This window comes from Punica granatum, chromosome 8, assembly GCF_007655135.1.
Source record: "Punica granatum isolate Tunisia-2019 chromosome 8, ASM765513v2, whole genome shotgun sequence".
NCBI lineage: Eukaryota > Viridiplantae > Streptophyta > Magnoliopsida > Myrtales > Lythraceae > Punica > Punica granatum.
This window is the reverse complement of record NC_045134.1, coordinates 10,953,569-10,970,111: the sequence shown is the minus strand read 5'-3', so window position 1 is coordinate 10,970,111 and position 16,543 is coordinate 10,953,569. Positions and strand designations below refer to the sequence as shown.

The following is a 16,543-nucleotide window of genomic DNA, read 5'->3' as shown; positions in this document are numbered from 1 at the left end:
ACAAGCCCCTTGAAACAGAATTGTCCCCTCCTCGGTGCTTGAGGTCACGTGGACAATTGTTTCCCATGGCAACAAGCGAAGCAGCAACACAAACAGCAGCGCTCCAGCGAACTCGAAGTGAAGTGCGAACACTATCTCAAAATATGAATGCAAGTTCAGAGATCTAAGAGAAGAAAATGTTTGTGCGCCCTTTTAAAAGTGAGAGAATTGTTGGATTTTATATGCTAGGGGTTCAATGCTTCTATGACTCTTCCTATTCTCTCCGTGCACTAACACATATATTCAATATATGTGTTAATGTAATTTGATTATTCATTAATGCAATCCATTTATCTCTTGTAACCACCACTTAAACATAATTCATTCCCACTTGAATGTAATATATTCCTCTACCATTAAGAGGAATTTTAAGTGTGGTTAACACATGCAAATCAAGAGCCATTAACTCGTGAACAATTTTCTCATTCACCCATAAGCCATAATTTTCAACAGAAAGCTCCTGATCGTTGAAGGGTATCGGTTCCTTCCGTGAAGAGGAGCAATCGTCGGTACATCTTGCGGTAAATAGAATGATCAATCATAGGTACTCTCGATATCATTTTGCATGTCTTTTTTCTGATTTCGAGTTGATGATGGATAAACACAATCCTTTCTTTAGTTGCGGGGGGACATAACTTAGAGAGAGTTGGTGGATTGGTGGGATAAAAATAGGAAATTTTCGACACAGGGAGCATTAGGTGTCCTATCATTTGTATGTCGATGTCCTTATGAGGTTTGTCTTATTCATTAACAGCCATGGAGTTTGAGTATTTGCTTAGACTATGAGATTGCATTGCACGAGATGTTCCCTATTGTGTCGTTCATTTTATGAGATCACCAATGCTTACTAATCGAGGAAAGCAAAATTAAACTTGCAAGAGCACAAGAGACAAGCAAAAGGAAGAATCGCATACCGGCTGAGGAAAAGGAAGGAAGCGCGTAGCTTAAGAGCTCCTCTTTTATTGTCCGATTGTAATTGAACTGAAAAAGGGCAAGGAAGAACCCTAAGTCTGTTTTTGTATTGGGTGAAAAGACGGGAGGGAGAAGGAAAAATTGCAGAGATGGGCGGGAAAGACAGGACAGAGGAAGGGGGAAATAAGGTTGTGGGACCCACACGTGTCCAGTTGGGCAACATTTGCCTAAAAATCGTGCCACGACAGCATTCCATCAATATTTTGACGGAAAATTAACATTTTGATATGTGTTGCAAAAAATCAGAAATTTCATGTTATGTCATGAAAATATTTTCATTTTTTATTTGTGGTGAAAAGAACTAAAAGCAATGATGTGTAGTGCAATTTATACCAGAGTTTTTGGATTCCACTTATAATCTAAAACATTGAAATTGCTCATAGTAAAATAACAACCGAAAAAACCTCCTTTACTTGTGGACGTACGGTTGGCACACCACTAGCCTGAACCATGTACATGAGTACGTGATTGTGCAATCTTCTCTTCCCTTATCCCTTTTAATTGTTCGCTCGTTATTATTGTGAGTTAGATGTTAATCAATTTCATCACGACACTACACAACATAATAAACTTCTATTAAAAGTTTAATTTTGAAATAAAAATATTTATTCCTTGCAAATGATATTTAACAATTCTCCAAATACTCACGTATGTCAGTTGTCCGTTGTTGTTATGTAAATTACGAATTATTGAATCACAATACTTTTTTTTTCGATTACAAGAGAGACTCACGTATTTTAGTAAAAGAAAATAGAAATTTAAATAAAGTAACACATATCTTTTTTGTTAGATAAAAAAAGTAGGCAACAGTGATGGAAACTTTGATGCTTCTGTTACGCAATATTTAGACTCTCGTGTTTAACTGCTAATATATCAAACGAACTGAACAACTAGCACAACCAGTGTTTCCGTTCAAATAACATCACCGAAAATTTAGTATAGTTCACAGAAATCAGTGTCCCCAAACAATATTAAAGAGCACATTTTTAATAAATATTTTGATATAATTACGTGAAGGAGGCTCAAACATAGGACATTAGAATTACACAAATACATAAGAATAAATTTAGAACCCATCAGATTGAGTGATAAGTAAAACATATATACACGATGAAAACCTCTTCATCGGTGAATAAAAACTCGACACTACACACTAAAGCAACGCGCATTTTTTAATCCTCTCTCATCAGGGAAGAGAAAAAAGAAAAGACCTCGATGGCCCTGTCGTGTACACACAGAGGCTCACTTCTCCCTCTTATCTTACTCTCTCTCTGCCTTAGCTTGCATATTAATCTCTTTCTTCATACACATACTCTCTCTCTCTCTCTCTCTCTACCACCTCTATATCTGTGTCAAACCTCGCCACTTTCCTCTTCGTCTCCTCCCCTCCCCTTCCCCCACTCTCTCTCTCTCCCCCTGCAACCCTCTGGATTAAGATTGGCCTGAAGTATGTGTGGCGTTGTTTGATATTTCCAAAGAAGTCGACCCCCCCATTTTTTCGCCTTTTTTTCTAGTGAAGACTGGAGAAGAAATTTCAGCAAAGAAGAGACATCCCCTGCCCATCCCTTTCACGCTCACCGACGAACCTAAAACTAAAACATGAGCTCCAACATCAACATGGACACCACCAATCCTCTTCATCATCATCAACAACATCAGAATTGGCTCGGTTTCTCTCTCTCCAACACCTCCTCTTCCCCTCATCATCATCACCACCACCACCACGACTCCGCCACTTCTCATTCCCACCACCTCTCCCTTTTCGAAGCCTTCACCTCCTCCTCCACCTCCTCCTCCACACCAGGTCCCCCATCTTTGCATGCTTTGCTTCCCCTCTCCTTTTTTCTCCTCTATTACTATTATTATTTCACCATCAGTCGAAGAGATATATGTATATATATATTATGAATGATAGAAAGAGGGCTCGTGCCACTTCATCGTCCTCGAACGGGGACTAATCATCATTGGGACTTTCGGTTCTCGTTTGTAACCGAAGAAAAATATATGTGTGGGTGTGTGTGGATATGGCTGTCTGCATGATATGAGTCAAAGCTGCTATATCTGACTTAAAATGGATCGGGCTTCTTTTCATATTGATCATCAGGTAGTGCCGTTGATGTCTCGAGGGAGGAGGATCCCCACCATCACCATGCAACCACGGCCGGTGGTGCAACTACGGTCGATCTCTCCATGTTCGGCAGTGGCGGCGGTGTCCGGAAGCTGGAGGACTTCCTTGGTGGTGGCGGCGGAGCCACTGCCCAGCAGCAGCCGCAGCTGAGCCACTTCCCGGTGGAGGTGGCGACGACCGTGGTCTCGATCCCCGAGGTGGCCGAGTACGACTCGGAGCTCAAGACGATAGCGGCGAGTTTCTTGCGCGGGTTCTCTTCATCGGACGATCAGCAGAAGCAGCCGCAGCAGCAGCAGCAGCAGCAGCAGCAACTGGTGGTGGCTCCTCCGCCGTCCGATCTCAACCCCAAGAAGACTCTCGATACCTTCGGGCAGCGGACCTCCATTTACCGTGGCGTTACTAGGTAAGTAAAATATAACCCTGAAATCCACTGAAAAAAAAAAAGATCCACCAAAAAAAAATTATTGCATTCAAAGAGCCACAAGCTTTGAAGAAATGAATATGAAAATTTCTTTTTGTGGGAAGGGTATTTTTTCCCCCTATTTTTCGAAGTTATAGGATCATTTGATAGGAAAAAAAAACACTGTATTTCAAAACCCTTTTTCTGGTTTTTACTTTTTTGGACATTATTTATTTATGAACATGAAAATAGAGGGAAATGAAATAACCGACATACATGTTCGAGCATACTTTTTCTTTGACTAAGATCAAGAAGATAAGGAAAAAAAATAAAAAAAATAAACCCTTGCCTCTTCGCGGTAAAGTCCAAATTTTATAGCAAACTAAATCACCAGAGTTAATTAATGATTTTCACTTTTTGGGGCTTCTATTTTTCTCTTGAATGGTTTAATTAGGCATAGATGGACCGGAAGATACGAGGCTCACCTTTGGGACAATAGCTGTAGAAGAGAAGGGCAGAGTAGAAAAGGAAGACAAGGTATACTTCTCTCTACTTCTTTCGCCTTTTCAAACTTTATCTTCTTCTTTTAGATTAATATATATTTATATACATTATTTTTTGAATTATATATATTATATGATTTATATTAAAGAGAAGTTTATACAGAGAGAACAAATTAATGTACGAGCTAATATATCTTTCATGGGTTTTAAGGGTTTTTCTTTCTGGCTCCAGTTCTAACATACGCCTGGTGTTTAAATGAGCATAGACCTAATTATATATAGTTTCTCGGGACATGGATCCTTTGAAGCTTTTGGCCTATACATACAATACAAATAAAAATAAAAAGAGGAGTAACTACTTTAGTTCAATATGAAAACTATTACTGGAAAAACTGGGAGATTTTTTTTTTGATAACTAGGATATAAGTAATTATTTATATGATATAAATATTTTTTTTCATTGAATCTGCCATTGTCAAGATAAGACTTAATGTAACTCGGAGGTGCATGGTGAAGAGAATTTATTATACATAAAAAGCAGTGACTAGTAGGCAGCTGGCTTGTTTTGAAAGAATCTCATGAGTTTACCGATGAATCACTACCAAATGGCATTCCTTCTGGATGATCCCTTGAGAGTGTGTTTTAGTTCTTGATTTGTAAATTTTCTTTATATCAGATAATTGATGCTGTGGATAGATAATTAGATAAGCGGATGCAGATGTGCAGATATCTTTAGAGGAAAATGAATGGAGGAATTAATAATTTGAGAATATTCTAATGTGCATTTTTGTATGTGTGGCATGTGCCATGGGGAAATCATTGCTCACACGGATTCTCGTACCCATCATTATGTTCTGCAGTCTACCTAGGTGAGTTCATTCTCTCTCGTGGTCTTTTCCATAACATTTACACAGCCCCAATTAATTTCAAATGTACTTTGAACCATCTTCCGCCAAAAAAAAAAGGGTACTTTGAACCATCATTTTTATTCACTGTAACAAAATCTCTCTCTTCTGATCTTCTCATCATCTCAAACTATGTATTTTTAGCTTAACAAAACCAGTGATTAAGTAATGATTCTCATTATTGAAAATGTGTAGCTCATCATGGTCAACATATGCACAAACCGTCCGTAAATAACACAAAATTTGTTAAGAAAGACAGAGTTATTGAGGCTCTCTCAAGGGAATTCAGCATTCATTATCGACATTGCACTGTTTGGGGAAAAGCAGAGTTTTGTTATTTTTATCTAGGATTTATAGCCCCACTTTCAATTTTCTCATAAAAATCTTCACTTTTTTATTTTGTATAAAATATAGCCTGAGCCGGTCATGATTCGCCTATTACGTTTTGCTTACGTGGAGACTAATGGAGTGTACATGTGTGTTGCCTCATAAGCTCTGGGTAAGCAAAGAGATGGAAAACATGATGGGCAACTCATGGCTGGATATATCTAAAGATAAAATCGAAAATGTGAGTAATTTTATGAGATAAATTGAAAGTGGGGCTAAATCTGAAATAAGAGTGAAATCTCGGGCTATTTGGTGTGATTTACCCTATTTCTTTTTATTTTTCCCAGATGGTATCTGACGTTGATTTAATTCGATTGGTAGGTGGTTATGATAAGGAAGACAAAGCAGCTAGAGCATATGACCTTGCAGCTCTCAAATATTGGGGCCCAACGACTACCACAAACTTTCCGGTAAGATTGGCTAATTGGTAACCTTTCGCTATACACACGATTTTATCATATATATAACTATCCTATCCTCTATATGATGTCTATGTGTTTGTATTTCTTATAAGTTTTGATTGCTAAAAGGCTGTCTGTTTTGGTGATAGATTTCTAACTATGAGAAGGAGCTGGAAGAGATGAAGCACATGACTAGGCAAGAGTTTGTTGCGTCCCTTAGAAGGTAGAGATTACATATTTTCCATTTAAAACATCTTTAGCATGTGAAATATTAATATTAATACTAATATCGGTGCATTGGTCAAAAGTTGGAAAAATGAGTCCGGCGACTTTAATTATTTTCTTTCCATATACTTTGCAGGAAAAGTAGTGGGTTCTCTAGAGGAGCCTCAATTTACAGAGGAGTCACCAGGTACGTATGTATCATGCATATATTGTCATTTTGTTCGTTCTGGCTAATGTACATGTCATATATACATATTATATAGTTATATATATATATTATATAATTATATAATGGCGTGCTTGGACATCAATTTCAGTTGTTAGATGATCGAGTTTTCTCTTGTAAGACTTGTCCCATTTTTCAACTGTACTCAACAATATTAATGTGTATCAGGCACCATCAGCACGGGAGGTGGCAAGCACGGATTGGGAGAGTTGCAGGCAACAAAGATCTCTACCTTGGCACATTCAGTGAGTGTTTGAGTGTTTTAATCTTTCACATATAATGCTGACATTTTAATCATAGCTTAGCTTGACCAATATAAATGCATGAATGTATGTGGCCTTAGAGGAGATTTATTTTAGTTTGAATTGGACAATCGATGGTGTTCCCTTTTGCTTTCCTGCTTTTACTTTCTATTGAATAAAGCTATGATTGCTTTTACAGGCACCCAAGAAGAAGCAGCTGAGGCCTATGACATCGCGGCCATAAAGTTTAGGGGCCCGAACGCTGTGACCAACTTTGACATGAGCCGGTACGACGTGAAGAGCATCATGAACAGAAACCTCCCAATTGGCGGGATGTCCGGAAAATCCAAGAATGGCTCAGACACAACCTCAGACAGCAGGAGTGGATCCCGTTCTGACGAGCTGGACCCGTCCTCAGCCTCCTCCTTGACCTTTACCTCGCAGCCTCCCTCGTCCACCCTGAGCTTCGCGATCCCCATCAAGCAGGACACGAGTTCCGACTGCTGGTCCAACATCTTCGGGTACCAACAGACTGGCCAGACGACACTGAACCAAACCCAGATCCCCTCCTTGAACAATTCCAAGAACGAGAATCCTCCACCGGCTCACAATATCACTACTCCAGCATCCAGCGGACTGTTCCTGAACGTCCCGTCAGCGATATCATCCTATGGCATGGATTTTGTAATCGGTCAGGGCGGGAGCCCTAACCCGAGCCATAGCGGACTGTTCCTATTCAATGGAGGGTACAATAACTTCCATCATCAGCAGAGCGAGAACAGTCCTGCCTCAGTGCCACCACTGATCCCATTTGCCACGCCCATTGCCCTAAATTGCAATAATAATAACACCAACAATGCTGCCAGCAACAGTGGGAGCAGCTGGAACAGTGGCAATGGCACCAGCATTGCACCATCTCTGCATTCAATCCAAGCTGCAAAGCCCAATCTGTCAATGTTCCAGACACCCATTTTTGGAATGGAGTGACATTAGCTTATGTTGTCCTCTGGGGTGGCATTGAGAGGGAAGATCTATCAGGTTAGGGGGATCTAATGAGAATCTGTGTAGATGGAAGGTTGGAGCCCTGTGAGTGGTGAGTCAAAGTTTTTGGGCAGAAGGAGCGGGGGAAGGAGACTGACAAAATCATTTCAGCTTCTGACATAGGACTAACTCAAGTTTTTGCTTTTTTGTAACAGAAGGATTATATATCTATATATCTATATATATGTATGTAGGTTTTCTTTGCTGCTTTTGCTTTTTCTTGCTCCTGACATGATTTCATACAATGGGTAAAGAAAATCCTTGTGTAATCTTTCCAGTATATCCATGTTAAATGGAAAAATCTTCCGATGCATTCCGCATATTATCCCGTCGTTTTGGAGTACTTCTTGTGCCAGTGATTAATTTGCGGTGTCAGATAAGAATGTCATATCATGCCAAGTTATATAATCATCTATTGAGCTGGTTGCTAATAACCTTGTGGACCTAGATCATATGGTAAATGATTCAGTGATGCTTTAAGGGCCTGTTTTCCCCCTCCGGTTGGAACACCTCGTGTTCTCATTTTATCATTTTATGGATAAAGACTAATCTCGTTTGGGCGTCGACATCTTTGGGCTTTTCGATGATTTTTGGGCGGGAATGTTGTGTTCCTATGCAATTATAGTTCGAGGTAAGTTTGTGTTGTGTTTATATGCAATTATACAGTTAGATATTTATTTTACTTATGAAATAAAAATTGAGTAGTACCTTTAAAAAAACAAAAGGATTTAGATATATATATATATATATATATATATTTAAGGCAATTTGTAGGTGGCTACCATCACATCCTTTTTATTCATGCACGGCAAATTAAAAGCAATTGGAAATGTTCACCAAAAAATAAATGTTAACATGTTTCTTATTTATGTATTAACAAGAAGTGAGGATCTTCTCCTTATTTTTCATTTTTCATTTCTAGTAGTATCGTAGAGTCTATTTTTGCTTAGATCTTGATATGTTATGTAACGAAATGCGTCTATTTTTGCTTAGACTTGATATGTTATGTCACGAAATGCTTTTAAGGATTTTAAACTTCTAAATGCACGAAGTGCGAGGGCGAGGTTTAGAAGTTATCCGTGTTACACTTACATTCATTGCTGGATTTCTTTATCCTTCAGAGTGGAATGAGGAGCATCTTCACTTCTAGACGGAAGAATTCATCTTGTACAAAGTGGTTGAGAGCAAGAACGTTCTTGCTTTATTCGGTCATGTTAACGAGACTTAAGCAAAGCATGTCATCACTTGTACATGTTCTTGCTTTAAAAGGTTTAGAAGCATGTTTACAGTATTTAATATTGTTTAAAATATGAGAAAAGAATATAAAGACGGTAATATTTATGCAAATGCACACTTCTCTTGGGATAATAAAGGCAAGACGGTAATATTTATGCAAATGCACACTTCTCTTGGGATAATAAAGGCAAATAGTATATAACCAACGTTGATTGGTTTAAGCGATTCGACGCTTATTCTCCTTAAATAAGATTTCGTATATGAGTCTTGTTGATTGAGAAAATTCACTCTGAGAGAGTTTTACCCGTTAGTGAAGTGACCATGTTTGACCGGATTAGTCGAGGTCCATTGAGTTTCGAATACCCGGATTCACACCGAAAAAAGACATTTAGTATATGTATTGCGTGTTCTTTTAGAATATACGTGTTAACTAACGAATCCTTAATGGTGTTACTAGGACTAGGCTGAGAGAGTTTTATCCCTTAGTGGACTGATCATGCTTAACTGAATTAGTTGAGGTCCATTAAGTTTCGAACACATGGATTCACACCGAAAAAAAGACAATTAGTATAAGTATTGCGTGTCCTTTTAAAATATACGTGTTAACAAAGGAACCCTTAATGGTGTTACTAGGACTAATGTAACTTCACGTGAACAGAAATTATTGAAGACTACTTGGATTGGAAAGAGGAAGAAGCCCTCGGAGACCCCAAGGAACCAAATGGGCCATAGCTAGCATAATCGTACGATTGACCCAAATGATGACAAAATACAATAATCCGAAAGCGAAATTATATAACAGAAATTCTTATACATATACATATATATATATATATATATATGCCTAAAAGAAAAAGGTGGGTTAACAGACTTTTAAAAAAGATGACGATTAATACCAAATAGGGACAAAAACAAAAACCCACATCTTAGTCTGGTTTGTTTGTGTCCCTCAGCCTTCTCGATATGAGTCCCTTTCGTACTTTCTTTCCTTAAATCCCTCACTTTATAAATCACGTCAATATTATAGCCACGACAGCTAGCTAGCAAACTATAGTGCCGGGTAGCCGACTTCATCTATAAACAAGATTTGAAACTAATGAGAAGCACTTCTAGACCGGTGCAAATTAACACCATTTCCATTAGTAGATAGAGAACACGTGCCATGCTCACTGAGAAAATCCTTTAATATTATTGTCTTATTAATTCTTAAGCTATATGAATTCAAGGTAATGCTTTGTTATCTATTACTAATCAAAGATTCTGATAAGACTCCAAGATTTCAGATCGCTTTGGCATACACAAATCCAAAATCCCAATCTCTTCCAATAATTGTAAATATTGATAAGCATCATTTAGTTTCAAGAAAATTAAACCATGCAGAGACATACATATTTATGTACACGCATATAAATATATATAGAAGAGAGAGAAAGAGGGAGAAAAGAGGGAGGGAGAGGAACCTTTTGTCCTTTTATTGTCCCTATTTCGACTCCATAAGATGATGGTCCTGTTTGCAACTTTCGGCGCAGATTGGATCCTTACTACTTATCCCCCACCATTATGCTCCAATCTTTGACCAATGCTTTGACTGCCAATTATAATTTTCATAATTATAAGGATATTTATCTATTTTCCCCAATTTTTATCATGCAAAAGAAAGAATTATTTTGAGTCCTGCAAGGACTGTATGTAGAATCTCAAAGAGCTACAAGGGACATGAAATCATTGAACTATATAGCTTCCATCACATGGAGAATTGATCACCATTTTTGGAGGGAACATTAAACATGTCTTTTTAGTTATAAGGTTGAATATCCAAATATGTAAAATGGAAAAATATGATTCTCTCTGAAAAATTTTATCTATGGTAGAGAGGACGACAAATTTTACAAAATTAATTGAAGGAAAGAGAGAAATAAATCAAAATAAATCAAAATGGGCTTCTTCTAGCAATTCGGCAAATTTTTTCTTAAGTAAGATTTTGATTTCAGATCTTGTGAATGAAGAAAATTCATAGATGAGATAAAATTTATTCCAAATGGATTTATTCGACCCAAACTAGATTAGTTGGGTCCCGTATTACACTTTCAGATACTGGGGCACGCAAAAAAAAAACTTACATATACAAAATCTAAACCGACTAGGTATATGCAACATTATTTTTAATAACAATATTGAATAAATCTCCAACAATCACATTGCAAGCAATCCCAGCTAACAATATATGAGTTGAGTTTGACATTGTTCGAGCTAGAGTGTGTACACGAACATGAGGATAAGATTGAGGAAAAAGGGGACGTACGAGCGGCCGATCATCTTTTTACTTTAACTAGGAAAGAAGCAAATCTCACCGAATTGATAAGCGTTTGGTTGGTTTTTTAGCCAGCAGAAAGAGATAAGTTAGGCAATTTTGTCAAATGGGTTGGTGTTTTGTCTAATATATTATACCAAACCACACAATCTCGAATACGGCTGTCTGTGTATTGTCGTTTATTCACCTTTTTCTTTTTATATGTTCTTTATTTGACAGGACAAAACTAAGGTATCTTCTCTATCTCTAATATGCTTCGTAGCACATGCTGATTCCCTGAAAAGGCTACGTTTCAATTGCAAAATGGAATAATAAATAATGAAAAAAAAAAAGAATCAATAAAGGAAGGGGAAGTATTGCTAGTCTTTTTTTCCCCCCCTTGGAAGGGGAAGAATTGCTAGTCAAAGGCCATTGATGCTGCAAAAGTTCCATCCTCTCCCTTTTCCTTTTTGTTCATTCCCTCCTTTAAATAATTGGTGGGGCAAAAGCAAAACCCCAATTATCATTGAAGCATTTTATCGTACTCTTCTATATTGTTATTATTATTATTTTTTCATAATGAGAGTGTTCGGTTTTTCCTTATTAATATAACGTGCAAATCCACAGGACAAGTAAGTCCAGTCCGGCTATAGACCATGCAGGTGATCCGATAGAGAATATTCTCCTGCATAACTTCCAGAGTGACTCGAATTTAAAACTTCCTTGAGGAAATCACAACCATTCACCACCGGTTCAACCTCATGGGTTTATATTGAAACTTTACAAGCTCATGTGTGTGTGTGTATGTGAGTTAACGAAATGAAACACCAAAAAAGGCAATCCTAATTCCCACGTATATGAAAAATAAATCTTAATGAACTCAAGGGATAGAGAAAAGCATGCATATACATATATATCATAAATCAAATTCTATAATGTGATCCTCAAGTTGAAATATGTCTAGAGTCACCCAATATCGCCAATAGCACGTGGGGATTATCCTTTGGAAACAATCCCCGAAATCATCACATGATGGTATTGAAGTAATTAAGTCGATGCCACTGAAACTGCTAGAATCTACGTAAAAGAATGATTGGTGCATGCAATAATTTTACCAGTTTTATATCAAGCCTATATGGATATTTGTATGCTCCTTATCTAGGAAAGATAATAGCGCTTTATATGCAGTAATACCCTTTTTTTCCCTTTTACAATATCAATAACACATATATATTAGATTACTCCTCAGGTATTTGTCAATATAATGATCTTCTTCTTCTTCTTCTTCTTCTTCTTCTTCTTGGTTTAATTTTCAACCCATGTTGGCCCTTTTCTTTTGCATACATCACATGCAAGGGGTGGATGTCGGCCATATTCACCTACTTATTATAAGTCGTATATAATATATTTTCACTGATGAACTTTTCTTTTTTGTCTCAACCTTTTCCTTTGACCATAAGCCCCTTTACCCAACTGTTCAATTCCTATATATAGATATACATATAGACGGAGTAAAGACGAAAGGATTAGCTAGGGTTTTGCCCTCCAGAATGTGAACAAGGCTTCATGAATCAAGGACGACGACGAAGACAGATGCTATTATTATAGTGCAAATTGCACTAATTGGCTTTATATCTTTTCTCTATATGTGTTGGAGTTGCAATTATTATAATGAACTGTGCTTTGGATAGTTGCAAGGCAGTGAGTTTAATAATCATGAGTATATATTGGTAATGAAGCCCCACCACACGTTCTTGTTGACTGGAAGTGATCGGCGAAACGTGCGGTTGAACGCTGCTTCATGTGTCCTGTTCAAGACCAAAACTTAATACTTTTATTATCATTCCAGTTTGGTGGATTATGGGAGACAGGATTTTTTTTTCGGTTATAAAGAGAACTCATGGATTTAGGATAATAGAAATATAAATTTTAATAGATGATAAAGGGGTAAAAATAGTCACACGGCAAGTATCTAATTTAGAATCTCTTAATTACTAGATGAAGGCGTACGGCAGTATGCTTCTCTCTTCTTTGATTGTGGAGAACGATATTAGATAACCAAAGTGTATGGTTTGGTTTCCTTCCTGAAACAGAATTAATAATGCAGAGTCGATGCCACGTTTCTTATTAATTTATTCGGTTCAGTTTCAAGTAATAGAAGATGCCCTCGAAACCATTAATCTCGATTTCTGATCTATTCATTTTCTATGTATAAAATAACTTCCAATGAGTTATGTACATATATAATCATGTTGTGTCTAATAAGGTTACTCTTGATTTCAATGGAGCAACAAGTTATGATAATCATGTACATATATATAATCTTTGTTATGTAAACAATTATGATAATTATCTCAAAATCTTACATTTTATCTATTGATCAGTCACATATGCAAAATAAATAAATAAATAAATTTATGAAATATGACATTTTTTTTTCCTTCTTTATTATGTTTCTCCTGTGAGGCATAAAGATTTTGTATACTAAATTTTAACAGGGCATTCATCCCAGAAGAAGAGAAAATTGTAAGAGGGCAAAATTTTCTTCCAAGCGTTGCGGGCTAGCTTGGTCCCAGTGAAAGTCGCGGTTTAAAGTTAATTTACTAGTACTACCTTGACTATCAAAATGGCGACACGTGTATATATACCCACAAGAATGTGATTCAATAGCAAATTAAACCTTTAGTGACTGGCTTTATTTGCATTACAGGGATTCAAAACTCATTGGAAATAACTCGTGACTGGAGACTAGCTAATGTCAATATTGGAATAGCCTCAGCCCATTGGCTGTGAATACCCATGCATTATTTCCGGAAACATAAAATTTAAACAACGGTATTGGTGTAATGTATTAGTAGATGGGTAGATGCCTTCAGAAGACAACCTACGCATATATATGTTGGATAATAAAGAACAAAACTTATTACCCAAGGAATAAGATATATAATAACAAAAATGCTACCCCCGAATGAAAACAATCAAAAGTTCTGCGGTTTTCCAATCAGATCCTGACCTGGGCGCCTGGATCAAATGAACTGAAGATTGTCTGGAATGGGCGAAAGGAACGAAGAACTCCGACCAAGAAAAATTCGTAAGTACGGGAAGTTTCACTTGGAAGATTAAACTCGTGACATCTATTGATTCCGGATAGACAACTTGTGTAGTGTATACTAAGCGCCTTTCCTCAGCATTTGGTCTGTTTTTTGTCAAAGCTCCGATCTTAGAATATATCAGGATTTTGCTGCAATTGCTCACTGCTTGCTAGGGGATATTCATGGGATCGATGTTCTATATATTAATGTATTAACAGTTAAATTAATATCAGGAAATCTTAATCATGATCAAAACGAATTTGAACTTCTCAACGAAAAAGTTCCACGAAGATTGGACAATAGCCATGATCTTCGCGGGAGAAAAATCCTTATTTTTCTATAATAATATACCATCTTATATGAACCTTCAAGATCAATCATTGCTGTTAGTACTCTTAATAACATCTCCTGGATGTCCAGCCTTTTCTTCAAGCTTTATTTTTGGCATGAATTGACGTCATTGAGAAAGTTGAAAAATCATTATATTGTCTTCATATAATTGCTTTACTTTATCTTGTGGTCATATAGTTTTGACCAGACAAAAATGCGAATCATAGCAAGGTGCTCTCCCTAATATTATTCCCATGCAGAACTATCATGATACTTTGAATAGAATAGGTCAGACTCTCACGATTCCGCGGTTTCCTTTCCTTTCCAGTTTAGGCTGGCCGACGTGGGGTCAATTTGCGTATAACTCAATTAATTTACTTCTTTCGAGCAAGTTAAAACCAGGCCATTCACCATTTACCCAAAAAAAAAAAAAAGGCAGGCCAGTCATTGCACTATGGCTCACGGGATTGATTTCCTGTGCGCCATTTGGTCCAACAGAGATTTTCATATTCCAAGGTTTTGACATGAACACGCAAATTCTAGATCATGGGCTTCCCACAACAGGGCTTTCACTAAATTAAGAGCTGTCGTAGCAAATTTTCATGAGCTTTGACATGAGCCACATTTGAGATTTTTCTTGAGATAATAAAATTTAAACTATGATTTTTGTGTTGAAGTTCGGCTACTTCTGGTCTAACATACTTAACCGCATGTTGTTGGATTGCACAATATGAAAAGAGTGAGGAATTAGTAAATCGACATTAGTCCCGAGTTCGATCCTCGTTAGCTGGGCCTCATCCACTTCATTTCCTTGGCAATGGGCCTCTTTGTAATCCTTAAAAAAAAAAAAAAAGGAAATATTTTTGGAAAGAAGAAAGAGAAATGAGCCGATTGCATGGGAAGAGAGGAGGGGGTGCGAAAAGACAAACGCGATTGGGCTTCCAGTAAGTAATGTGGGCTGGACCCACAGAGGCAAACCAGAGCGACTCGACAAGTAATAACTGGGCTAATGTTACATACTTGTATTCTCATGGACCATTACTGGGCTGATAATCAAATTGGGCCTAAACTTGGATCCGTGGGCCTACAATTTCGATCCGTGGGCCTGAATTTTGGCCTCAATTTGAGATAGGAAATCACCAGCTGTCCCCCAGCAATCATCTTGCAAGACATGATTTATGAAAAATCCAACAGCTCATGAAAATTTTGCTACGGCTCACGAAAACTCAGTAAATTAATCTCTGAAATCCGAGAGAGACCACCACTGCATCTGCCTCGTGATTTACAGACGATGAGATGACAATTATGATCGATGATCATGGAATTAACTCGGAAAGTGAACGATCAACTTGATCTTGTCCTCGCTGAGCCATACCGGGCAACCTCATCTACTTGTAAATTGGTAATTATATATACATCTACTCGTCCAAGGAGGTAGACTAGTTGAGATGTGCCTAAGCTGATTCCGTGCTCACTTACCGTCAAATTAAAAAGAAAAAAATTAAACATAAAATATAAAAAATATATATATTTATTAAATAAATAAATAAATGAAGAGAGGAGTCAGCTGGTTTCCATTTTCTGTTGCACACCGAACGGTACCCGTTTCCCATTAATTGCTCAGCTAATCAATGATAAGAATTAAGAAAGGACCCACACAGTCCAGTTTGGGATCAATGCCCATATTGATTGTTTCACCGAATTTAAATCATTATAGATGATGTTGAACATGATATGTGGGAGCCACTTTCGCGGTTGGAACAATAAAACTGAAACTTTTTCACGATAATCTCAATTCACCTTCGTAGGATTGACAACATATTTCATACAAGTTCCGAAAAATAGGATGGAATACTTTAATTTACGTTTGATCGAGATAAGGGATGCAACCTATTGATGCCCCATCGCTCGGGAGTCGGCCTGGACAAGTTGGTTTAGGTTTAGCCACCTGATCGAGGCCGAAACTTTTCTTCAATATGAACATGATGAGCCTTACATGTGGATTTTGGATTTCACTTGTTAATATAAAATGAAATAATCACGCCGAGATTTCCTCGGAAGGTGAATTGCAATGGCATTAGGCACTTTAATTTGAGCCAAAATGATAAGCTTTTCTTGCTCCCGGC

General features: G+C 37.4%; 1 protein-coding gene across 1 annotated transcript; it reads left to right on the top strand.

Moving 5' to 3' along the window:
• Nucleotides 1–2,309: 2,309 nt before the first annotated feature.
• LOC116189169 (AP2-like ethylene-responsive transcription factor AIL5) lies at nucleotides 2,310–7,800 on the top strand. Its single transcript, XM_031518716.1, has 9 exons — nucleotides 2,310–2,815; nucleotides 3,116–3,542; nucleotides 3,994–4,076; nucleotides 4,903–4,911; nucleotides 5,656–5,744; nucleotides 5,885–5,958; nucleotides 6,097–6,147; nucleotides 6,355–6,431; nucleotides 6,628–7,800. The coding sequence occupies exons 1-9, from the start codon at nucleotides 2,611–2,613 to the stop codon at nucleotides 7,413–7,415; spliced, it is 1,803 nt and encodes a 600-aa protein (XP_031374576.1). The 5' UTR covers nucleotides 2,310–2,610; the 3' UTR covers nucleotides 7,416–7,800.
• The last annotated feature ends 8,743 nt before the right edge of the window (nucleotides 7,801–16,543 follow it).